General features: G+C 51.9%; 1 protein-coding gene across 1 annotated transcript; it reads right to left on the bottom strand.

Annotated features, from left to right (window-relative positions):
* Window positions 1-8,180: 8,180 nt before the first annotated feature.
* On the bottom strand, window positions 8,181-20,636 carry ksr2 (kinase suppressor of ras 2). Its single transcript, XM_061278415.1, has 17 exons — window positions 20,551-20,636; window positions 20,023-20,207; window positions 17,043-17,112; window positions 16,808-16,891; window positions 16,572-16,657; window positions 16,221-16,241; window positions 16,031-16,140; window positions 15,254-15,419; window positions 15,089-15,130; window positions 14,375-14,444; window positions 13,393-13,441; window positions 11,716-12,077; window positions 11,242-11,338; window positions 11,010-11,143; window positions 10,798-10,932; window positions 9,900-10,029; window positions 8,181-9,677 (listed from the first exon to the last, which is right to left on the bottom strand). The coding sequence occupies exons 1-17, from the start codon at window positions 20,634-20,636 to the stop codon at window positions 9,531-9,533; spliced, it is 1,974 nt and encodes a 657-aa protein (XP_061134399.1). The 3' UTR covers window positions 8,181-9,530.
* Window positions 20,637-24,937: the final 4,301 nt, after the last annotated feature.

Raw genomic sequence — 24,937 nt, 5'->3', positions numbered from 1 at the left:
CAGGAGCTCTGGGGGAAAAAAAACTGAAACTCGCTTTTGTGAGACTGCTTACTCCCCGCTGGCTCCTGCCAGCCTTTGCTGGAAATCTCGATTTGTAAATTGTAGAATCGTTGAACAAACAATTATTGAGCTCAAGGGTGTCAAACCGGTTTTTGTTGCTCAGAGGCCCGTCGACTGAAAAACCCAACTGATAACATCACAGAAGCAGAAATAAAATAATATCAATGGGTAGCCCTATGAATTGTTTGTTCAACTATTTTTCCATTTCATTCAAAGCGGGATCCCCCAAAAAATCTCATCCCAGTATTGTTGAGTGAAGACAGAAGGCAAGAAACGCGACGTCGACGCAGGTGATTTGCCTCGGGGGGCCACGGAAAATGATGTCTGGCCTCGGGGTCTTGCGTTTGACACCTGAGGGCCTCTGATTTCTTAACAACCACGCGTTTGCCTCGGGGCCTTGAGTTTGACACCTGTGGGCTTCTGATTTTCAAAAAAAAACAAAAGTCACGAGTTGGCAGGCGGCCGTCGCACCTTCAAATGGGTTCACGGTCGTAATGGCCCTAGCAGGGCAAACGTAATCATAGTCAAGTGGCAGAGGCCAAACATCAAGTTGTCAAGTGCGTTTAAGACTTAAAAGGTAAAGGCCCAATGATTGTCTCACACACACACACGCGTGGGTGTGGTGAAATTTGTCTGCATTTAACCCCCTATGGAAGCCACGAATGAGCCAACCTGAGGGAGGCCCAACGGAGAGGCGCGCCCCGAGGCATGGGAATGGCCGTGGTCTTTGGGTGTGGCTTCCACTCATGCCAGATTCCTTGCCCCGGCTTCACGACAGCACAGAAGCTCGCCCCCTCTGCCCCTCCCACGCGCGCGCACATAAGCATGCGCCCACGGGGTGCCGAACCTCGGGGAGAGACGCCCTACTCGAAATTTGCATATCGCTATGCAAATAAGCAGCACCGTGGACGCAGCAACAAGAAAGGTTCTTTGCCTCATTTCTTTCAGAGGCATTTGAAGTCACCTCGCACCTCCCCGTAACCGCGAAAATCAGCGTCGGCCTCCGGCTCGTCTTTTGCCAGGTTCATCTTCTGTCGCGGTGCTTTGGGAAACGGCGGCGGCACGTTGAGGATTTTGGATCTTCAAACAAGTCCACACGGGTTTACGTTTACTTTTTCCGGTATGGCGGCCAAAGAACTCGTGGAGCTGACAGAGATCTCCAACAAAGCAACGACCAACAGTGACAACTGCATTTTCAGCAAACGCTTTTGTACGTAACCAACAAACATTTCCAACAAGATTTGTTATTTGTTGGTGGACAATTTTTTCTTTCTTTCTTAAAACACCGCTCAAGACATCTGTGAGCAAACGTGCTTTCTAAGAAGACATTTTTACCTCACTGTCACCACTGTCGCGTGTCTTTCTAAAACGTGACAGTCATCTCCGAACCTGACCTTTGTCTTTTCATAGACATCGGTGATAATTTCATCCAGGGTGAGCCCAGCGTGTGCGCCTTTGTCAACATCTGCGACAATTTGGTCTCATCATTGCCCTGATGTGCGTTTTTTCCCTTCACACAGTCGCCGATTTGGAGACTTCGACTGCACCGACGTAGACGTATCCCACCACACATCGCCCAAATGTCCGTTGTCACACATGACGCCGTCTTGCAAAAAGCAGCTTGCCGTAGCCGTTACATGACCAAAACGGATCCTTGAAAACATTCCAGTCATTCATGAAGAAATTAATGGCCAAATTGACTAGGGTACTACGTGGAATTAACCTGCTGTGCATTTGGATTGGGAGTCACTTGGCGTTAGAGCCGCTTGCTTTAGTTTGATCCTGCAGAATGCAAAGCACCCCCCCCCCGCACCCCTAAAAGAAAAAGAATGCACGCGAATGCATGTTGGTGTGGATGATTTTACGCAGCAACAAGTTCACTTGAGGAGTGGGTGGGGTGGGGGTGGGGGTTCCAACGGCACGCGGCGGAGGCAAGAAGTCAAGTTGCCTCCAGCACATGGCGCAAGCCCATTTTCTGCGCAAATCAACGGAGCGTAGGCTACATGCCGTAGAATTGAAAGAAAGGAGGCGACAGAAAGATCAACTCACCCACAGAGAATCGGAGCACCTGCAGATCTGTGGATGCGCAGCGCCCCCCTCAAAAGAATGATGCTAAGAATAATGATCAAAGAAACAAACTTGGTGTGCAACTCCTCAGCGGTACGCTTGTTTCATCCCTCGCACACCCCCAAAAAAAGCAAGTGCAGGGATGGGATGGGGTGTCCAAAAGACAAAAGGCTGCCGGGGTGGGGGGGTGGGGGGGGGCGCAGGTTTTGCTCAGTCGCGCTCTGCCCCTCTGGAGGCTCGCCTTGTGGCTCGCGCGGCGCTCGCTCGGCGCCTTTTTAAAGCGACGGGAAGGGGTGGGGGGTTTAGTGAGAGAGCGCGCGAGCGCAGGGTAGTGGGGGGGGGGGGGGGCAGGGGAAGGGGAGCAGCGCGGATGAGGGGGTGTGGGTGCACAGCACGATCGCCTGTCGTCATGGCGCCCCCCCCCCTTTCCAATGAGCGCGCTAAAAGGATGGAGCTTACGTCTTGCGGACAGACGGGCCACTTACACCACCACTGAAGCAATTCCCACTCGTGTTGAGTAAAAGGCTGCGATCGAAAATCTTCTCCATCCAAGTCAGGCCAAGACTAGAGATAGGGTTAGAGTTGTAAGTGATGAGAGGAGACGATGTACGGCAACTGGAGCACAGCACATTCGCCAGCCGGCTCCTAGCGTGCGCTTGAGCCGACCCGCCTCTGCTTTCCATCTTTCACCCTGCCAATGTGATGGCGTGCGTGGGTGCTTCCAGAAAACAGGCAAGCCCAGCAACGCGCTGGTCACTTCCCCACGACATCATCATGGTGACCATCTCCGCTGCACGTGCTCATGCTTGCCGCCCAGACCAGATACAGCTCGTACAAGATGGGGGCCTTCAAGTCAGCACGGGTGAAGTTGGACCGGAGGTTTTCCAATGTCTTTTTTGAAAGACAAAGAGAAGCAAAGTTGGAGTATGTTTAAATGGAAGGACATGGACACTTTAAGGTTCAGGTGGGTAGGGACCAGAAACCTACAAGAGTTTTCCCGCACGGCTCCCTGCGGAGCTTGCCGATGAGCTGCTGCAGGACGTGGGGTGCCCGAGCCTAAACAATCAATCCATGATCCAAATCGTTGGCAAGTGATCTATCATTGCACCTCGAGACAACATGATTACTTGATAAAAGAAAGTTCCTTCTTAGAGGCAGCATTATCCATCAAGGGAAGCAAACGCGGGTACGTTACCTATCAGGCAGCCAAAGCACTTTCGGCTTTCTTCTTTTTTTTGTGAACCAAGGATATGTCCACACACCCACACGCACACGCACGCATGTCATTACGTGGATGACTTCCTGCGTGAGTGCTGCCATCTGCCCTCTCATAAAGCCGCGCGTGCGGATTGCCATGCAAAGCCCCTCGTGCTCAGCGTCATTGCGCATGGCGGCGTCGGTGGCTCGTCTGGATTCCCGCTTATCAGATTCACCCACTGAAGCTAAAAAAAAAATGGTCTGGGTGGGGTGTATCTTTCACAGGGCAACTAGGTGAGCTTTCGTATGAGGCAGCCAAAGGCTCTCAAAGGGCTCGACGAGATGAGGGACTTGCCCTGATCGCAACTGGGCAAGGCTTGGGAGAACCTCCAGAGGGTGCCAAGTTGCCAGCGTGCTGGCTTGGCTGGACTTTTCCGTGTGCTTCAAAGCAAACACTGGACTGCCTCAAATTGTAAGGATTTGACCAGTGAACATGAGGGATGTTTAGGAGGCAGAGTCCAAAATGGGGTCACATGACCCCATTCAAAATATCAGCCGGCGAATTAGTCAAAGAAGCGCTTATCATTCACAGTTACAACTTAGAGAGCGCATCGAAATCCCAACTTGAAGGAAGGAAGGAAGGAAGGAAGGAAGGAAGGAAGGAAGGAAGGAAGGAAGGAAGGAAGGAAGGAAGGAAGGAAGGAAGGAAGGAAGGAAGGAAGGAAGGAAGGAAGGAAGGAAGGAAGGAAGGAAGGAAGGAAGGAAGGAAGGAAGGAAGGAAGGAAGGAAGGCTCTTTTGGGAACGAAAAGGAACAATCCTCCAGCCAAAGTCCGAAGCTGCTGCGGAGGGCCGCCGCAAGTGGTTCCCTCTCTTGTCCGGCACGCAGGAAGGCAGCCACGTGCTGCGCCGACAGGTGTGCCACTATTTATTCCTTCATTAGGCCCTTTTGGCCATTCATTTCAGTCTCCATGGCGACATCCAATGGGGCCATTCTCCCGCCAGTCGAGAACAAAGCGAAAAGCAATGAAGACGCATCAGTGAGAAGAAGACAAACACTTCAACTTGGATGGAGGAGGAGCAGCAGGAAGAGACTTGGAAGAGAATATAAAGACAATAAAGACTCTCAAAAATCATCCCTTTCAAGTCTGTAAAAAGTGACCACTATTTGTAAGAAACATCAATTTGACATTTAATTTGCCTTGGCGGGTGGAGCCAAATCTGGCCCCCGAGCCGCCAATTTAACACCCGAGACTTCTTGATTCCTCCCAAGCCTGTTAGCACATACTGGATATTTGGTTTAGTTTTAGATACCTTAACGTATGGAATGTTCTAACAAGTGCGCTATCAGTTTTTTAATTTACGCCACTTAAAAGAAAATAAATCAAGTATACATCTTTTATTCCTATACCATGTCAACGCAAGTCTGGCATTCTAAAGGAGCAACCGCTGTCACATTTCTCTTTTGTTGAACATGACAGAAATGCAGACATTATTTTTACATCATTGTCACTAATCCAAGGGGACTGGTAAGAAATCATCCGTCTTAATACATGTCAAACGGGTGAATTCAGTGCTCGGGCCCTACTTTAAACTCAAATTTGAGTTGAGCTCATTTCAAGTCTTAAGTCGCGAGGCAGGGAACACCCTGAACCGGTCACCAGCCAATCGCCAAGCACACAGAAACCAACGGACAGCCATTCGTGCGCACACTCACACCCACAATTTGGAGCCTCAATCGACCTGCCACACGTTTCGTTTAAATAGGAATTTTTTAAAAAGCTGAGATTATTCTTAAAGTTTTATAGAGTGTAGTTGACTAAATGTGAAAATTGTGCTAATCTACCTGTGTGTAAATGCTAATATACGCTTGTTTATTTGTTTATTCTTATTGTTTATGATCACACCAGCAACATTGATCAATTAGCACTGATAGCCTGTTTCACAAGAGCTAACAAGTTAGCATGTGGCTATCACCAACCACCTTTCGGAAGTTGGCACTTTTAGCCTGTTTTGCACTGGCTAACAAATTCGCATGTGGCTGCCAACAACCAAGCACCTTTTAGCAATTAGTTCCGATAGCCTGTTTCACACTAGCTATAGCTAACGAGTTAGTATGTGGCTATCATAACCTCCTTTTCGCAATAAGCACTGTTAGCCTGTTTCACGCGAGCTAACGAATTAGCATGTGGCTATCCCCAAGCACCTTTCAGCAATTAGCTCCGCTAGCCTATTTCACACTGGTTAACGAGTTAACACGTGACTACCAACAACCAAGCATTTTTCAGTTTCAGTTGAGGAAAAACTAGCTCACCTCATCACTTCTTTTATTCCAGGATGACCTTCAGGGGCCACCTTTGCCTCCACACTGAGCAAATAGCTCTACTCTGCTTACACAGGTGTGCCACAGATTGGACTGAACCATTTCGTGCTAATTGAAGGGGTGTTAGTGCGTATGCGTACGCGCGCGCACGTGTGTCTGCGTGCGTTCAGGATTTGACATCTGAATAAGATGCCAAAGAAATAAAACTGGACCATGAAAGCTGTGCGAGCAGTCTCAATTGGACGCCAAGCACTGATAATGTGTTTGTCTTCTTTAGCCCTTGAAACGGCCCCCTTTTTTGCCCCAGTCCCGGAATATTCCAACTGAGCCGCTTCAAGGGGACTTGACGTTCACAAAGTGACAGATGCATTCTAATCATATCATAATGAATAAATAATGAAATCATTTGATGGAAAGAAAAAAACTACAAGGACCAAACATTTAAGGGGAAATAGGATTGAATTTGTTGTCTTTTCATCCCGCTTCCTAACATAGCAGACAATTTCTGTGGCTGTTTTTTTGCTTTGGTGAACTTTTTTAGGGGATTGTTGTTGTCTTGGCCACGGATGAGTTGATGATGAGGATGAGCCGTTTGTTGACTCTTTGCTCGCTACTCCAAATGAGTTCCATGCAGGAGACGGGAAATGAGATGGCGATGCGTGTAGGCCTGTTTTGTTTGCTCAACCTTCAGCCAGAAGGCAAGCGAGGCGAGCATCTCGTCTTTTCTTCTTGGGTGTCAAATGAGTCCACTTGCAGCACTGAGAGACGGCTAGCGAGTGGGCGGCACCCATTAGGCGCAGTCACGCCGCGCCTAATAGACGGCCCGGCACTCCTCGTCCGTCGCCACTCGAGTGTCCAAATGATGTTTAGTCTTGTCGCCTTTGATCAGCGTGAGGCATTTGGGGCTGAACGGGAGACACGTACAAGACGGACGCTGATAAAAATACTCGTTAGTGGACGCAAATTGGGCAGGACATGTTTTGAAAGGTGGATGTGAAAACAAGAGACTTTACGGGGCATCTCGGTCTCGGCTTAGGAGGAGTTTGACAGCGTGACAGAAGCCCCTTGGGCTTCAGGTTTGTAAAAAGGGTTTGCATTATTTCAAAGAAATATTTGCTCGTCGGAATGTTTGAAAAGACCATGACAGCTTCTGATTGCTCTTGTCCCAAGCAAGTCTCTTTGAAATGCAAAAGTGTGATGGCCTGAGGGTGGGTGGTGTGGGGGGGTCAAACTCTTGTGTTGGAAAATTTAGCTTTGGTTGGATGACATTTCAAAGCATACATCGCTCGCCCCCGGCTGGAGACATTGCCGTTACCTCGCTGAGGTTCTTGATCTTGCAAAACAAGTCGCTGGAGAAATACCCCGGTTATGCAGGCTACTCGGGCCTGCACTCTGGCCGGCCGACAGCACCGTCCGGTCCCTTCAAAGCGTGTCCAGACATGTCTTCCACCCACTTGTATGACGCGCTTTTTGCATCGAGCAGCCAATCCAAACTGACAGGAAAGTGAGCTGTTTCAAAATGTTTGATGCGAATTTGCGTTGTTTTTCTCACCCGGGGTCGACACAAAAGCCTCAACCGTGTGGACACGAGCCGGCCTCAAAACCAGTCACGGTGGACCTCAGAGAAGAACAGTGAGTGTTGACGACTCAGGTGGGGATGTCCCAATGGACTTTAGTAGACAAAAGCAAGTCGCAAGCGACCACACAGCAAACGTTTTGGAGTCGCGGGTGCTGACAAACGGCGGGCCACCGTTTCGTTTTGCATGCACATGAACAGACGGGCTGGCGTGCGAGTCGCTGCTAGGCAAGCATCCGTTCGGTCTTCCTTGTGCTCGTTACGTAAGCCTTGGACTTTTTCGTGTTTCTGGACGTGACTCTCGAGTAATTGGAGCGGCGCTCTCTTGCCGACGGGACGCTCGGGTAATTCGAGCGACGATAAGGCGGAGGTTTCTACACCTGAGGTGTCACGTGGCGTATTGAGCGCGGACGGCGGCGTGCAGGTGCTGCGCCGGGCCCCGGTGGCGCTTCGGAACATACGTCGCCCCGGCGGGACACGCTTTCACTCTATCCCGCCCATCGCCCAAAAAGCTTTGCTCTCATGACACGCTTCCTGGACATAATGAGCTCCGTGGGCGTCTTGAAATGAACGAAGGGGGGGAGGGCGGTCCTCGCCAGACGCAACGGTTTTATCCACGCTAACGTGACTGCGGGGCATTTCGGGACTTCTCGCGCTACATCGGCATGAAGTGACACTCACTTTGTTTTTATTGTTATTGCGCATTTGGATTAGTGACGCTCTATTTCAATTTTATTTGCATCTGTTTCACTAGGGGCCTTTTCTCTATCTTTATCGGCCACCATTTATACACCAATCTGCTTTTATTCGGGGTTGGGTTTTGTTTTTCTGTACCGGGACAGCAACTGGATTTTCTTTTTTTTTTTAGAGGCTAAAAGGTAGCAAAAGGAAAGACTGTTTCTTTCTGAGCGTATTGGAGAGCTTATTTTTTCAGACATTTGAGAAAGAGAAAAAAAAAAAGAGTTTCTTTTTTTTATTGTCATTCACAAACATTGACAAAGAATGAGTGCAAATCAGCTGGAGGAAGAAGAAGAAGAAGAAGAGTAAGAAAAAGAAGAAGGCGTCCTTCACACTCACAATTTCTGAAACGGTATGCTCAATGGCGCTGTACATTGCTTTACAAGCTACCAGACAAAATCACATCCAGGAAATAAAATGAGCGGAAGCAAAGAGCAACGACAGCCTCTTCTACATTCAAAAGTAGAGTCCAAGGGGAAAACAAAACGCAAAAAGAATTCCATTGCTAAACATCATCACCATCATCATAAGCTGGTCCACAATCATTTCTGTACACTTGGCACCAATGTTTGATTCTCCATATTTGGCAACTCGATGCTCATTTGCATTTTGTTCCTCATTGAGCCTCCCTGTCCCCTATTGGCAAGGGATCGTTATAAACAACGCATATATATACTTGAATGGCGTCAAAGTACAAATTGGGATCAATGCAAATGTTGGAAGTGAAAAGAAGAGAGCACTGCAAAATTCCGACGTTCTCCAATGTTGCTTGCGGTTGGCAGCGGCGCCACCAATGGCCAAGAAAATCCAATGAGAATAATTGACACCCCCCACAAAAGAAAGAAAATCAAAGAGGAAATCCTCAAATACTCATGAATGGCTTGTCAAAGAAAATACGCCGCCTTGCAGGCTAATTGTCCTCGAAAAAAAAGGGATTCATTGCTTTTGATTGATGCTTTTGTCTTCAATTTTTCCTGAGCTAAATTTATCTCGTACGTACGTGAATGTCGTGTTGCCCAGTCCTGGTGAAAAGTCACAAAAACAGCAGCAGCAAAAAAGCTTTGATTCTTCTTTCCTTTCTTTTATTTTTCGGAGCCAACCATTTGAAGGAGCATGATATGATTGTCTGTTTTGTTTTGCTTTTTGGTGGGGGGGTGGGGGTGGGGGCGGGTGCTGCAGCTCAGATGAGGCGCCTGTCAATCAATTGAGCCACAATGGTGCTTGATTAAAAAAAAAAAAAAAAAGCTCACTTGGCAGACGACATTTTCCATTTTGGGGCAAATCATAAGCCAGTCATTACAAAAAAGAAGAGTAAAACTTTGTTAAAGTTCCAGAGAAGACGAAAGAACTCGTTCGTCACTTTCACATTTCAACGTCCGGAAGAAAGCATTCATGCGGTACGGCGCTGACAAGCAAAAGCTACGAGGAAAAGAAATAAGAACCCAACGGCCATTAAAGCTCAACGTGGAGAAAATGAGCCGAGGGGATATACGGATACTGGTCACGCGCACTCAACTGTACAACAGTCGCATTGCCCGCAAAGAATCGCTCGAGGGTGGGCGGGCGCTTTTTCATTTGACGTACTCGGCCGACTTCCAGAAGTGTCCCGGGTGCGAAAGGCGGCGGTTGCGCTTGGGCAGCTTCTCCAGCAGCTCCACCAGCTTGGAGAAACTGGGACGCTCATCCTGCTCCATAGCCCAGCACAGCAGCAAAATGTCCTGACACGCGCACACGCACACACACGCGCACACACACACACACACACACACAAGGGCGAAAGTGGCCGAGAAACCAGCCAACGTCACGTCCAAACGCAGACGCCCCTCAGCAGAGTTTCAAATACAGATCAGGGAAGCAACGGTTTGTGACATCATCACGACTCGCAAACGTCTGGGTCACGCCGCGCATTGCCCGGGAGCGGGAAGTTTAGGCGTGCTCACCAGGATCTCCTTGCCCATGCCGGCGTGGGCCAGGCTGGGCTTGATGCCGCTGCCGACCTGCCACATGATGACCTCGGCCGGCTGACTCTTGTAAGGCCACTCGCGGGCGTGCAGCTCAAACCACACGGTGCTGAAACAAGCAAAAGACGCTAGTAAGAAAAAACAAGCCGGCGTTGAGTCTGCAGTGAGCGCCAAAGCGAATCGACACGACCGCTCTCCTCCCGAGCCGCGCTTGGGCTCCCTGTCCGTTTCACTGGTGACTTGAATTTCAAGCACCGTTTGTCCAGCGTGAGAGCGCAAAGGCGCAAGGTCCATCTGCGCTGCCACCTAGAGGTCACTCTCCTCCCCCCCATGGCGCTTTTGCATATTCATGAGCTCACCCCTGACTATTTTTATCCGGCTCCAGCGTGACTTTCAGGAACGGACGGGCGGACGGGGCCAGGTGGGGCTTGTTGGTTATGCTAATTGCACCGCCAGCGTTGCTGCTCGCTTCCTTTGCAGCCTCCTTCAACATGCCGCCACCGCCGCCGCTTTTTTGCACCACACAGAATAGGAGGATGAAGTTAAGCCGGCAAGTTAGTAGCCTTGTCAATTTTCTCCCTTTTGTTTGTGGCAATAAGACAACCCCAACAAAGGCAGGTGTCAAAAGCCCATTTTACACTTCCTATCATCTGCCGCGTTTTCTTTTTTTTTTTTTTTTTTTTTTTTTTAATGCGCCATTGCACCACCTAATTAGCAGCCCCACTTTTACACCACTGGCAAAACCTGGAAACTTTTACCCATAGTTTTACCCAATGTTTTCCAGCTTAACTATTTTTCAGAAAGAAAAAAAACGTTTTCAGAAGAATTACAGGAAAGTAGAAGGTGTTCTGATTTAGAGTCGGGGAAAGCGGCCTACCCGAACGCAAAGACGTCAGACTGCTTGGAGAAAGGCAGCTTGTCCTCCTCGGTATCGGGAGAGAGCTGGCGGATGATTTCCGGAGCCAGGTGACACAACCAGCCGCTCGGGATCCTCAGCTTGTCTTCTCGCCGGCTGTGCGGACAAAAAAACACGGCGCCAGGTGTCTTTCAGGCCACCTGAGCTGTCGCGGGCTGTGAGCAATCAATCACCTGCCGGCTCGCAGGACCCCCGAGATGGTGAAGAGGCCGAAATCGGTGATGACCACCTTGCCGTTGTCGTAAAAGACATTCTTGGACTTCATGTCCTTGTGGAGGATGCCTTTTGCGTGGAGGTAGCCCATGCCCTGCAACAAGACTTGAGGTCAGGGGGCCCACGGGATGAAGGCTTGCAGACAAACTCAAAAATGTCAACATGCCGCACGTACGCACGCATGCGCGTTACCTTGACCATCTCTTGTGCAATTTGTCGCGTCTTGTTGACGTCCAGGACGACCTTGATGTCGCGCACCACCGAATAAAGCGTTCTGCCCCTGCACAGGCTGAAACACGCACGTGAGCGGAGAGGCCACTTCCCCAGTCGCTCCTTCCCTCCCTCCCTCCCGACAGCCCGAGCTTTCGAACTATACGAGCGGAACGTTGAATCCTTGCATAGATTGGATTGTTAGGCACAGAAAATGGTTTGGCTTTCGCAATGTGCTTCTTGGACCGAGCGTGCTATTTTTTCAATTACCTCATTCACGTTTGCTGATGCAAATTTCCCCCTTGGGGGACCAACCCAGTTAACTCAGCCTCAAACAAATGTGAGCAAAGACATATAAGGAAAGAATAAAAGGGAGCGCAAACAAGAGTGAGAAGAGAGCGACATGGTGGATTGCATGCTCACAGGAAAGCCCTGGCGGCTGTTGATGATAGCTACCTGGTGATGATGGCCAGGTGCGGCGGACTCATGCAGGCGCCCATGAAGAGGACCACGTTCTCGTGGCGCGTGTTGCGGTAGGCCATCACCTCACGCTTGAAGGCCTTGAGCTGGTCCTCGTTGTCGCGCTCAATGTCGATGAGGCGGACGGCCACCTCGCCGTGCCAGCGCCCGCGGAAAACCTTGCCAAAGCGACCCTTGCCGATCATCTCGCCCATCTCAAGCTGCTCCAAGGGGATGTCCCACTCCTGCAGGAAAATGCTGGTCTGGCTGGCCTTGCGCGGGAAGTTGCGGGCTGATAGCAGCGACAGGTTCATCTCCTCAAACTCGTCGCCCGACTCCTCCTCGTCACCCTCGTCGTTCTGAAACGCCATAACCGCGCTTAGGGAGGCAAAGTGGACATTTGACTTTGGAGCTGCCATTTGGTAAGCGCTCACCCCATCTTTCTCTGCATCCCGAAAATTTACAACGCAGTCGGTCGCTCGTTTTCATGCCTAAGTTTGCGTTTCCTTTTGGTTCGCTCAGAAATAAGGCTGCGGTTTAGGCCGTGATGAATTAAAAAAAAAAAAGGCCAAGTTATGAAAGCGGAAAACAGCCAGAGGGGGGCCGGGGGAACTAAATGGATGATTCATTCCGATTTCATTTGAAACATAATGCATGGCGAGGGTGCAAATGATCTATTCCGAGACGCCCGCCGGAATATTATTCAAGGCAATTTCCACGGCCGTTCCCCGAAATGTGTCATCGGTCTTGCGGGAAGGAAGCCTTTCCCTTTCCCTTTCCCTTTCCCTTTCCCTTTCCCTTTCCCTTCTCTCCTCTTCCCTTCTCTCCTCTTCCCTTCTCTCCTCTTCCCTTCTCTCCTCTTCCCTTCTCTCCTCTTCCCTTCTCTCCTCTTCCCTTCTCTCCTCTTCCCTTCCCTTCCCTTCCCTTCCCTTCCCTTCCCTTCCCTTCCCTTCCCTTCCCTTCCCTTCCCTTCCCTTCCCTTCCCTTCCCTTCCCTTCCCTTCCCTTCCCTTCCCTTCCCTTCCCTTCCCTTCCCTTCCCTTCCCTTCCCTTCCCTTCCCTTCCCTTCCCTTCCCTTCCCTTCCCTTCCCTTCCCTTCCCTTCCCTTCCCTTCCCTTCCCTTCCCTTCCCTTCCCTTCCCTTCCCTTCCCTTCCCTTCCCTTCCCTTCCCTTCCCCTTCTCTCCTCTTCCCTTCTCTCCTCTTCCCTTCCCTTCCCTTCCCTTCCCTTCCCTTCCCTTCCCTTCCCTTCCCTTCCCTTCCCTTCCCTTCCCTTCCCTTCCCTTCCCTTCCCTTCCCTTCCCTTCCCTTCCCTTCCCTTCCCTTCCCTTCCCTTCCCTTCCCTTCCCTTCCCTTCCCTTCCCTTCCCTTCCCTTCCCTTCCCTTCCCTTCCCTTCCCTTCCCTTCCCTTCCCTTCCCTCCTCTCCTCTCCTCTCCTCTCCTCTCCTCTCCTCCCCTCCCCTCCCCTCCCCTCCCCTCCCCTCCCCTCCCCTTCCCTTCCCTTCCCTTCCCTTCCCCTCCCCTCCCCTTTCCTTTCCTTTCCTTTCCTTTCCTTCTCGCGACACACAACTTACCCGAGGGCCCAAACGAGCGGCGCGTTTTTGCAGCCGTCACACAAAGACAACGCGCAGCCACGAGCCGCTCTGCAAATAGACACCAGAGGGAAGATTGACTCACGTCGGAAGTGGGCTCCACTTCGATTTGAAGCAAAGGCTTTCCCTCCTCGCTGCAAGCAAAAACAACCTCGGTCAGAAAACTCCTCTTGCCCTCTTTTACCGTTTGCACTATTGGATTGGTCAAGATGAGATTGGATTAAGCATGGTATGCTGGTTATGATGATTCATGTTCTGTGTCGTCTTGTCATGACGCCGACTATTCTGACGTGGACACGGACATAAAGTTGTACCGTAGGAGTCAAGACGGTGAGCGTTTGTCCATACCCGCCCGCGTGACGCCACCGTAGCCCTTCTCAAACTACAACGATGCGTGCGGCGTGCTCTTATTGATGAATTTGGCAGGCGGCGTCTTGCCGGCTCGCTGACGGACGGCGACGCTGATCTAATCACGGTCTGGGTCGAGAGGCATCCCGTCTCCGCGTCTCCTCGTTCCACCCCCACCTTCCTCCGCCCACCCAAATGCGCCTGGCGTGGCTGGCGTAGCGTGAAGCCCGCCGAGCGCTAACATTAGCCCGCCGGTGCTCGTCTCTCTCGCCGCTCCACTGAGCTTCGCTCACCGCTAAGACCCGGCCAAGATGGCCGCATCGGTGGCCAGAAACAGACTGAGAAAAAAACACGCCGCTAGTCAGGAGCACTCAATGTGTGCCTGCTGGAAAGCAAAACGTCTTTTTCGCCACATTCCGACACCGCCTTTTGGACACCTTCAAACCATTGCAAGAGAAACAAAAATCATCCAGGCGACTGTTCTCTCCGTCCATTCGCGCTTTTTCGTCATTCCACCTATTCGCACTACAAGTTTGTTTTCGAGTTATTCTCCGGCAAGGAGTCCAATCTTCTCTGGTGGCACCGATTTGACAAATTCTCGGTAGAATTTCGACAGAAATTCTGTACTTTGCGACGTCGCTCCCCCTCACATTTTTCATTTCACTTCCAGTTCAGCATCCGAACGCAATTTCGACAAAAATCCCATTTGGCTGACTCACCCTGGCTCTGAGAGGACGGGATGCAGGACGACTTGCGGTCCTCTGCTGGGAGGAGCTTCCAGAGTGACATCTAAGGAATGAGCGCATGGGACAAAAGGTTAGCATCGGCACGGGTGGTGACTCCAGTAGCGTCAGGACGCCAAAGGGTTAGCCTGGCCTCCTTTTCCCCTTCTTTTGGAAAACCACCACATTTGTTCCGACGATTGCCTGGAACAGACGCATCCCTTTGGCCTCCCCGACAAAATGGCCGCATCCCCTTTCTGGTCTCACACGGTGGAGTAGTGTGGCGCCTTGTGTGTACCGATGTTCATTCAGTCAGTCAACGTAAAGGTCGTGCCATTAGATGGATGAGTTTTTTTTTTTTTTTTAGCCAATTGGAATCACAAAACACTGCGGCAAATGCTAATGAGGAAGACGCATCCGCGACTAAGAATAAAAAAACAAGTACAGTTTGTGGACTCTTAAGTGGACCATTAGCACCAAAGTGAAGGAATCAGACGCATCCCGCACACTGCGTGCTTGTTGTTTATCGATAATTGTGTGTGTGCCAAAATAATTCCTTTCTGGGAATGGGCCGTTTGTCGAGTATAATGCTGGGAATTAGGGGCAAACTCGCCGGAAGAGGATGTGCGCCAGGCAGCGCCAATGGCGCCGAAACTATTTGATTGTCTTCAATCGCATTTGGAAAGCACCGCAACTCCAACGGGTTCTTACCTGGAAAAATGAACTGCTGTTTGTACTTGAAATAACTGGACGCTGCAGAGAGACAGACAAGCGATGTTAGGACTCGGGCTTTCTGACGTTTTTCGCTTTTGAATACATAAAGAATTGAAAATGGATTGAAAATGAATTCGGCCCGGGTCCCAGCCAGCAACCAACCGGTCAGGTTGAAGTGCTTCTGCTGTCGCGCTGACTGCGGCGAGGGGTGCAGCGGCGAGGGCGGCGTGGCGCTGCTGGGCGGCGGTGCCGGCGACGAGGGCGTGGACGAGGTGGTGGACGACGGGTTGCTGCTGGAGTCCGGCTGGTACGGCGGCGGAACGTGATCCTGCGGGCGGACACACGCCATTTGCTTTAGGCAAATGCAAAAAGAGCAGCAGAGGTGACAGATCACGAGGCGACCCGTGTTTCGGAAGACTTCACGTTGACAACAAGGAGAGCATCATCCGGTGAACGTGTTGAAGATGCTGCCGTGGATCTAATCCACTGTACTTTAGATGACTCTAGAAATTTGACATTCTCAGAGCGTCAACTTTTTTCATTTGGTTCTTTCTGAGGGTTTCTATTTTGTTCTTGAAGCAACTTTGGCACATTGACCACGACATTGCCGCTGTCGTGCATCGTCGCCTTGGAAACAAAGCTCATGGATATGCTGCAACTGCTGAGGAGGAGGAGGATGAGGAGGCAGAGGAGGAGGATGGGGAAAAGAAGATGGAGAAGAAGATGGAGAAAAAGAGACAAAAATGTGATGACCTCCGCTATGTTATTTGGAAGACCGGACTGGGCGAGTTTCCCCAGTCCGTATGCTGCGTTCCTCGTATTGGGAAGGAGAAGAAGGAGGAGAAAAGGGAAGAAGCGGGCAAGGAGAATGGGAAGATCACGAAAGAGAGGAGCCCAATAGACAACCGAGAAGAGGAGGCGGCAAGCGTGTTGACTGACCTTGCTGATTTTGTTGGTTTTGGGCAGAGTCTGACTGACAAGCAGGTCGCTGTACCTGAGCGGGTTGTTGATGTCGCACGGCACCGACTCGGTGCGCACCAGACGAGCCACTGCAGCCGAGACACGCGGTAACAAAAAACAACAGTTGCGCAAAAGGGCGTCCAAATTCCTCTCAAATAGCGTTAATTACCTTGAGTCACTCCTTGTTGGTCTTCTCGGCAGACAGGAAAAGGGAGAATGCAAAAAAGAATAGAGACAAATGAGGGCATATTCTCGAATGGCTTTCAGTAGCGACGGGGACATTTCTTTCAGGAGCCAGCGGACAAAATGATCCCGAAAAAGCAGAAGCTCCCATTTTGCATGAAGCACGGGCGATAATTCGCTACCATTGAACACCTGCCTGCCGCTTTGTCGCCGGCTAGCGTAGCTTCCGCGTTAACCTGCCATGTGCAAAGTTGCCAGTGAAATGCATGCATCTCCAAATGAGGCTAAATTCTGCCCAAATATAATGTAAAGGATTTTTCTTTTTTCAAAATTTCACCTTTGAGGGAATCTCGGCCGCCTCGCTGGATGATAAGTAGGTGGCAGGGCGGAGCTTCTTTGGTGCATTTGTTGTGGCACTTGAGCCTAAGTGTGTAGACACAAGTGCGCTCATTTATGGGCAGAGAATGCAGTTGAAGACAATGACAGATGACAAATATACTTTTTGACTTGGTTCTATTTTTGATACTGACGTCGCCCATACGTCAAGGGAAAAGATGCATGGCGATGACATACTTGCAGTTTTTACATTTGAGCCCGAACAGCATTCCCTTGCCGCACACCAGGCATGTCTGTGACATCCAGTACTTGGTGGAAAACCTGCACGAGAAGATGACGAGAAGACAAGCGGACGGTCACGTTTGGGAGCGACTAATTGTCCATCGCTGAATCCGTCCATCGGTGCGGCCGAGACAGCAACCTTCATTCGCGCTGCATGGCGGTGACCCAAGACAAACACGCACACACTCACCTGTGTTTGATGGAGTTTCCCAGATCTCTTCGGGGGATCTGTGGGGACCAGCGAGGCACTGACAGCGTGTCTGTCGAGGCGAGACAAACGGAATTCCATCAAAAGCGCATTCAAAGGCTTCCCACCCAGGTGGCCACCAAGCACTTGCTCAAAGTCAATGCAGTCAAAGTGCCCTCGGGCTCGCATTGCAACAACATCAACAAAAAGCAAGCCGTGACATTTTGCCTCAATTTTGGTTGAAAAAATGAAACAAAAGGGATCAAGGCAATATTACATCCAAATTCGGGCCGCCGGGATGGAACTTCCGAAAAGGGTTCAGTTCTGCGGTGCCGCTAATCGTGCAGGAGGCCGGCACTTCTCCAGAGACGAAGTCCCAGAAGAGAAGCCCGTGCCTCGAAAAGGATCAACGCCCACGGGCCGGACCTCTTTCAAATTCGGGCAACAGAGATCAGCGTGTACCCAATGATGGAATCAAAATGATAGCGGCACGATTATTTTCCGCCATATTACATTTTGAAATCAGACCCTGTTTGTCGGCTTGTCACTCAAAATAATGAATGCTACGTAAAATAATGCGTAGTAGCATCCCTACGTTTAATCGGAGTCACGGCGCAGTGGCACAGTGCAGGAAGCCCCTGGACCTAGCTGGGACCTTTTTTTTTTTTTTCATTGATCTGCTCGGAACTTGATGGATTTGCTTTTCTTTTTTTTAATGAGAGCGATAATGAGCAGAAAGGACGGCTGCTCCTCGTCAAAGCGCGGGCTGCGACAGTGACTCGCTGACAGATAATCTCATCTCATGGCTCCACATTGCCCCCCTCCCCGTCCCCACTCCACCCGGCCGCCCCCTCTTCCTGCTCCCGTGGCCCCCAGGGGGGTTGCCGTCTTCACTCGGCACTCCGATGCGCGTCTCAATTACACTCAATCAAGATGATAACTCAATCCAGAGCAAAGGGGAGGGGGGGGGCGGAAGGGGGGGGGCATGATTGGACGCCACGGAGCACCGCTTCTCACGCAGCGTCCTTGTGCGCGCGCGTGTTTGTGGCTTTGATTACGCTCCTGCCTTGACTTAAGCACTTCGTTTGTAGCCATATTCACTATCCTTTTTTCCCCACGGAATTGAAATGCCAATGTATGATAAACAGCCACAAGAATCCAACAAATGGTTTTGGACTGATGACAGGTGTTCGGTCGTGCTTATTTTCAAACAAACGTTCACGGCAGCGGCACTTTTGACGTTTCCCCATCTCCACTTTTGCTTCTCACCCGCTCGTTAGTCGACGACTGCAAGTGAATTTTGGGGATGCAACAAGTAGGACGCGAGCCACTTTAGCGAGCCCTCGAGTAACCACAGGGACAACGTTGTCATGCTTGTGCTTTTTCTTCACACATGTGCAAAAGCCTCGACGAAAGGCTCCTTTTCCAATGAATCGACTTGATTGATTTTGTACCAACGGATGCCGTTTCCTCTTCATGTTCGTCGCTTTTGTAGGCGCACTCTTTGCCCCGTCGCCCCGCATTTAAATTTAGCACGTCCTCACTCCCGGCCAATTTCTCCGCGCTGGGTCTCAATGGGACCCCCCGGTCGGTCGCTAGGAGACGCGTGACGCAAGGAGGCAGCGCCAGCTTTGGGCGCTCTGGAGTGGCTGACGTCAGCCCGCAGAAATAGCGGGAGGGGGAGGGGGGGTGTAATTTTGCATCCGGACAAGGACGTTGGGTGACAGGGTTGATAACTTATTTTGATCTTGTGATTATTTTGAAGTGCTGTCTTCAAACTGTCAATTCTACCTGTGCTTGCTATAAACTTGAGTTGTGCTCCACTCGGGACTGGAAACATCTGTTGCTGACCAAAGAGATAAGACCACCTCTGCAACTTGCTGGAACCAGTTGGCAGAAATGACCCCAGCAGAAGCTTTCAAAAGCTGAAAAACAGTTGGAAGTTGCTGCCAAGCACTTTTGTGCTGCACAAAAGTCATGCTGGAAGCGGGAATTGGCCAAACTGTCTCTTGTGTGGTTCTTGCATAAAAGGTAGAGCGGTGAGAAAAAACTTTCCCGCTCTGACTTTTTACAGGAGTTCGATGGACGGGGCCGAGGACGGCTTGGGCCAAATTGGGACTCCCTCGGGCGAGGAAATTGTTTGCGCCGACAAAGCGAGCCGGATGACAAAGCGTCCCTGCAGGACGTCCCGGCGTGATGACGACCCTCCACCAAGTGTGACGCGCCATGATTCCGCCTCACGGAACGGATGGCTTTTTTTTTTTGGTCTGATGGCGCTAAATCGGCGGCAATATGTCAGCCCTATCTTCCCTTTGACACCAACTCCATTATTCTACTGTTCATTCGGCGCCGTCTCCGTCTAATGCTTTCCGCGCCATTCCCGAAGAAGGCATTAGCGGCGCGGCGCGGACGTTGCGACAGCGCCTCGGCTCCTGTGGCGTGCCGCCCGCCTCATTGTTCACCGGTGGCAATTTGCGCCGGCCGGCGGGGGCCACGCTTTACGTCTGTCCCCGGAAAGCACAGATGGATTATGGAGATGAGCGCCATTACGGGCCGGCGAGAGGCCCGCCCGCCGCGACACGCACAAGGACCAAACTATAAATCTTGCTAAATGAGAATTGAAGATGGAGGTCGGTCTAAATTGTTTGGGATCCCCAAGATTCTTCCGAGACTTTCTATATGAAGAAGGCGCCCCTTTAGGGTAGGGAGGCGCCAGAATAAAACCGCTGCCGCTTGGTGGTGCTTGTGTTCCGATACTCCGTAATTTGGCCCCCGGGCCGGCGGCGATCTAGAATCTTTTGAGACAAAAGGGTCTTGGATGTTTGTGGAAAAGATGCTAGTGTGAATTGCCTGAGTGAGTTTAAAGCGATGAGATAACCTCATCGGATGTTTTGCTTCTCTCTCGCTCTCAGAAAATGGCCAAATTTGCCTTTTTGACCTCCTGTCGTTTTGTGCGTCGAGTGTAAAGGAGAAGCGGTCTCACTTGCGGAGGGCGTTTCGGCGCGCACGGGCGGCGTGGAGGGCACGAAGGAGGGTAGGAAGAAGGATCTGAGGCAGCGCTCGGTGTGCAGGGGCGAGCGCTGGCTGGGGAGGAAGGTGGGCAGGTTCTCGCAGCTGCCCACGCTGCCGTGGATCTGGAGGTTCAGCGGCTTGCTCTTCTTCTTGGCTCTGAGGGAAGGCACACATGACACAACGCAAAGGCTCAGTTCGCCGCGCGTTCCTCTTCGACACACATCAGCGACCGCCGTCATTTGTGTCCTAATTTACGGCTCTCAAACAGCCACATTGCCTCACTGACGCAGCGGCATTCAGTTCACCAGCAAATATGCCGCTGTATAAAAAGAAAAAAAAAAAAAAGGCACGGATGCAGCGACGCTCGCTTTACTCGTCACAAAGACCTCTTCTCCCCCTGAGTTTCGCAATTACAGCGAGGAAGCGGTGCGGCGGCCTCCGGGTTAGCGTTCAGCGCTCCGCCGTTAGCCGCCTTTGTCAGCGCTTCCCATCAGGCCACTTAGGCGGCCTCTCGATGCCCATGAAAGCCTTTTGGATCTCCGCCTCCTCGGATGCGGCGCAGACGTGAAAAGGAGGCGTCCCCATTTTGGGACTTTTTCCAAAGACGTTTGAGAGTTCATTCAACCTCGAGGAGATTGCAGCAGGCTGCGCACCCACACCTGGCAATAGGCCTGCGTGCGTGTGTGCACGTGCACGCATTGCGTTGCTGACGCAGATGGCAAAACGCCGCAGGAGAGCGCCAACTAACGGCGAGGAAGACATACTCCGTGTCCAAGTCGGATCAAAACGTACAATTGCACATTAAAGTATCGCGTGCGCCTCATCATACAATGAGCGGCCCGTTATTACTACAAGTCATTTATCATCTTAATGAGGATTTAATCCAATTTTGTTTGACTTTAATCAAAGTGTTTAAATTGACTTGCCCCCGCCGCCGCTGTGACGCCGCATCTCATCAAGTCCTGCTATAACCGAGGTAACTGTGTGCCGTCGCCATGGCAACGGCAGCGCTCGCCTCGCGCCCGCAGCCACCGCTTTGCTCTCCGCAAAAAAAAAAATACATCAAAAGTCCAAATTTGGGAAATATTCATGGATGACATGAATACAAATTGACATTTTTGTGGCTGGAAAGAGAAAATGCTGAAGCGTTCGAAAGGCTGACGTGCCGACAAAAATGTCTTTTGAGATATCGGGATGCCCTGCAAAATTGGATTTGGATGACCTGACTTTTGTGGCTTTTGCCCTTGACTTTGCCTTCCCCGGTCACAAGCGTGACCTGAGTGTTTTTGACTTGGACCAGAAAACTGCTACCGTTTTGCAATCAAGCGCTTCCCGGGGGAGGAAAAGGCCCGGGCATGTGTGACTGCTTGGTCATTTCCTGCTGAATGACGGCCATGCCGGTTATGTGTCCCCAGCCCAGCTCAGCCCAAGTCCAAGCACCCCCCCCCCCATCCGGCCCCTCGGGCTCGTAAAATACGTCCGGCCGCCTCGCCTAAGCGCTGGTGGAAATTCACAATCACGACTCTGGCTGTTAGCGCTCGTTAAGGCCGTCGAGCGAACGGATAACTGCCGCGGGCATCCGGTTGCCGGCTGTGCACGGCCATCGGGTGTGCGTTCCGGGAAAGCTTGCCGCACGCAACCATTTGGACTGGATTTTGGGACGAACGTTTGGCGGGAGGAAAATGACTTTGGATTAAAACGCAATTGTGGCTGCGAAGAAGGCCGGGGAGGGACGACGGCGGTGGATGGACGCAGGCACGCCGCAATTGATTCTGTTCTGACGGTTTCTTCTTCCTTCGTCGCTTTTAGCTGGCAAGCTCCAAGCAAACATGACATCATCAATGCAAGACTCGAGTCTATTGCGTGAGACTTCAGGCCCGTTGCCATTGCCGAGGTCCGGGGGTGCATCGGGCAACCCTGTCAGGGACATCAAAGGGGTTGCGTGGCTCGCGCACTTCGCCGAAGACGCTCCGAGAAGAATTATTGAATAGTTGAAGGTAACCATGGCGACGCCCGCTGTCGACTTGTACGCGGAGGAAGCGGCGCCGCGTGGAAACGGCGATGCGCGGGGCATAGGTTGCCATAGCGACCGCCGCACCGCAGCAACGGCGACGAGCAAAAGCCAAAGAACAAGTGAAGCGCGCCGAGAGGTTTGACAGCTGCACGCAAATGAAGGAAAATGTTATTTCTTGGTGTGATACAAATATTTTGATAATCATGCGTTCATTTTGTAAGCTGCTTGCAGGACATTCGAAGAATTACATTGAAAATTTCTTTCAAAATGACTCATGGAAAATAAGAATCTTTCTAGTGAGTTCTGAATGAGTGCAGACCACTAGCATGGATGACTATCAGTCAAGCATTTCCCCCAAAGTGACGGATGGCGTTTGCGCTGGCGACCTTTAACGCCCCGCCCAGGCTGACGATGAACGGCGACAGCGGAAAGAGCCCTCGCCGCCCAAAGGGGTCGGACCGGGGCCAGTCGCTTGGCCTTTCGACGCGCTCGCATTCATCGATTCTCTGCCAGCGGAGGCGGCTAAAAAGTTCCTGAAAGAATATCGCCGCGTCGGCACAATGAACGCCTGAAAAAACAACAACGGACAAACAGGCAACAACAACAAAGTCGAGCCTTTGAAGCCCAACTCGGTTGTGCGAGAGCAAAAAGCCGGTCGGCGTTTGGAAAAGGGAAAACACGGCAGAAAAAATAGTTTCCTTTGGCTGGACATGGCTGCAGCCGCTCGCCGCTTTGTTTGTGTGTTTGCCCTTTTGCTCGCCGGCAGATGGATGGCCAAAACTCGGGTTGGTGGCACCTTACGAAGAAGAAAAATCATCCGCACTGTTGACTGGTTCTTTGATTTTGCGCGCCCTTCTTGTGGTCGAGCGTGTGGCGCCAAGATCGATAAGCATCGCCTCGTCCGGCGACTTTTGACAGCGGCGCGGGCCATTTGCAGGGTAGTGTCATAGTTTGGGGAAAATTCAGCCCCCTGAAACGCGGTGCTGTCAAGAGCCACGCCCCAGAAGCGGCACTTGGCGGCCACCCCGCGCTCCTTTTCCTGCTCCCTCGTCGGGTGACAACTGGCGCTGACAGCAAGCCCAAAAAAAATAGCAGCTGCACCTGCAGCTTTTTAATCAGCTCTGGCCTCTGAGCGGCTTAATTGGCCGGGACGCAAGTGAACGCCGGCGGGGATTAACCGGCGACCCCGCCAGACATTCAGCCTCGTCTGCGCCAAGATGCCAGTGGATGATGACGGAAAAACGCTAAAAGCTCCCGGTTGAAAAGCTGAGGTGGGACCGGCAACAAACTTTGCAGACCGACCGGCTTCAGGTATGCATTTGTGTGAGCAAACCGAGTGAAAGTGAAAGGCTGGCCGTGAGGGAACGTGCATTCGGAAAGGCTGGCGAGGAAAAAATAGTGGCCATTCAAAGTGTGAATGACGGAAAGCACTAAATGTCGCCTTTGTTTTCCTGAAAGGCAATGTGTGGCGGAGGTGGCGTGCGCTTCGGCGGTCTCCACTTACTTGGGCGCGGCGGCGGCAGTGGTGGCGACGGTGGCGGCGGCGGTCTCGTCCAGTCGGTTGCCCAGCTGGAACTCGTGCGACTTGCTGCGGTGCAGCGCGGTGAAGCCCGGCAAAAGGTGGAAGAGCTTGCGGCTGGGGGGCGGTGGCGTGCCCGGTGCCTTGACTCTGTTCCTGCGCCGGACGGGCGGCGTCGTGCTGTTGAAGATGGACGGCGTTTGAGGTGACGCCTGGCCCAGGTGTCTCAGGCGGGGCGAGGGCGGCAGCGAACGGTGGCCGTAGTCGGAGGTGGGCGGCGCTCCCGCGGCAGGGCCGTCCGCCGTCAGGCGCTCGGCGTACGGTGACGGGGCCCGGGCGCCGCGGCACCCGTGCCGCTCATGCCCCAACTGAACTTTGGGGCCCTGGGACAGCTGGAAGCGGATCCACTGGTCAGGTTCCGGCTGGCCCACAGGCGTGTTCTCCTTGCCCGACTTGGAGGTGGGCCACTGGATAGAGCAGTCCGTCTTGGCCTGGCTGCCTGCGGGGGGACACGCCCACAGTTCACCACAGCCATGGAGAATGAGATAAACAGCCAGTGGTGGCGACTCGTAAGTGGCGAGAGGAAAACCAAGCTTCAAATTTGCTTCATGAACCAGTTGCTGGGTTTTCCTTCTCCTCCGGACGGCGCTCTCTGTTGGACGCAGTCAGCGAGACTTGCTTAAAAGACCATCTAGAGTGCCATCTAGAGGCGTGAAAAATACAAGCGCAGCTTCGTGAAGCAAATTTGAGGCTTCGTTTTCCTGCCGACACTCGCCAGCAAACGCTCAAATGTTGTAACTCGACCAACAGGCGCACCACACGGATGCAGTGGCGATGAAATGGTGAGCCAATGGCGCCTAACCGCTCACATTGCGTCGACGAATTCGCCTGCTTGTCAAACGGTGTCGAGCAGCAAAGGCCGTGCGCGGCGGTCAAATGGCGGACGCTCAACCAAGCTGAGTCCGAGCAGCCGAGCGGCTCGGACCAGGGTAAGCCGAGAAAGGGGCATTTCTCTCTCTCTCTCTCGCTCTCTCTCTCTCTTGTGTCCTGGCTTTTTGGGTCGTCATGTCATAAGCGCAGGCATGCTCAGCGTGACGGCGGCCGGCAGATGAGCTTCAGATGGAGGCGGGGCGGCAAACATACTTTACCTCCATTGGTGTGCAACTTATCCTCCTCAAGTTGTTCTTTGGAGGGAAAGAAAACAAGGAGAAGGAAAAGTCAAGTCAAGGCTGGCCCAGCCCGGCCCTGCCTGGACCGCACATTTGCACGTGCACCTCAGCAGGGTGCAGCTTGGAGTTTTCTTTCAAGGAATTGCTCAGTAAATGGTGATTTTTGAGCACCACAAAGCAATGG

Source organism: Syngnathus typhle, linkage group LG5 (assembly GCF_033458585.1).
Source record: "Syngnathus typhle isolate RoL2023-S1 ecotype Sweden linkage group LG5, RoL_Styp_1.0, whole genome shotgun sequence".
NCBI lineage: Eukaryota > Metazoa > Chordata > Actinopteri > Syngnathiformes > Syngnathidae > Syngnathus > Syngnathus typhle.
Note: the sequence above shows the minus strand (reverse complement) of the source record. Positions and strands in the feature narration are given on the sequence as shown.

Excerpts from the sequence above, each read along its gene's own strand:
- ksr2 (XM_061278415.1), bottom strand. The coding sequence starts at position 20,636 with ATGGGGACGCCTCCTTTTCACGTCTGCGCCGCATCCGAGGAGGCGGAG. Across the intron at positions 16,242-16,571 it reads CGGCCGAGATTCCCTCAAAG|ACCAACAAGGAGTGACTCAA; the intron begins GTGAAATTTTGA and ends TCTGCCGAGAAG. Across the intron at positions 9,678-9,899 it reads GCATGGGCAAGGAGATCCTG|GACATTTTGCTGCTGTGCTG; the intron begins GTGAGCACGCCT and ends TGCGCGTGTCAG.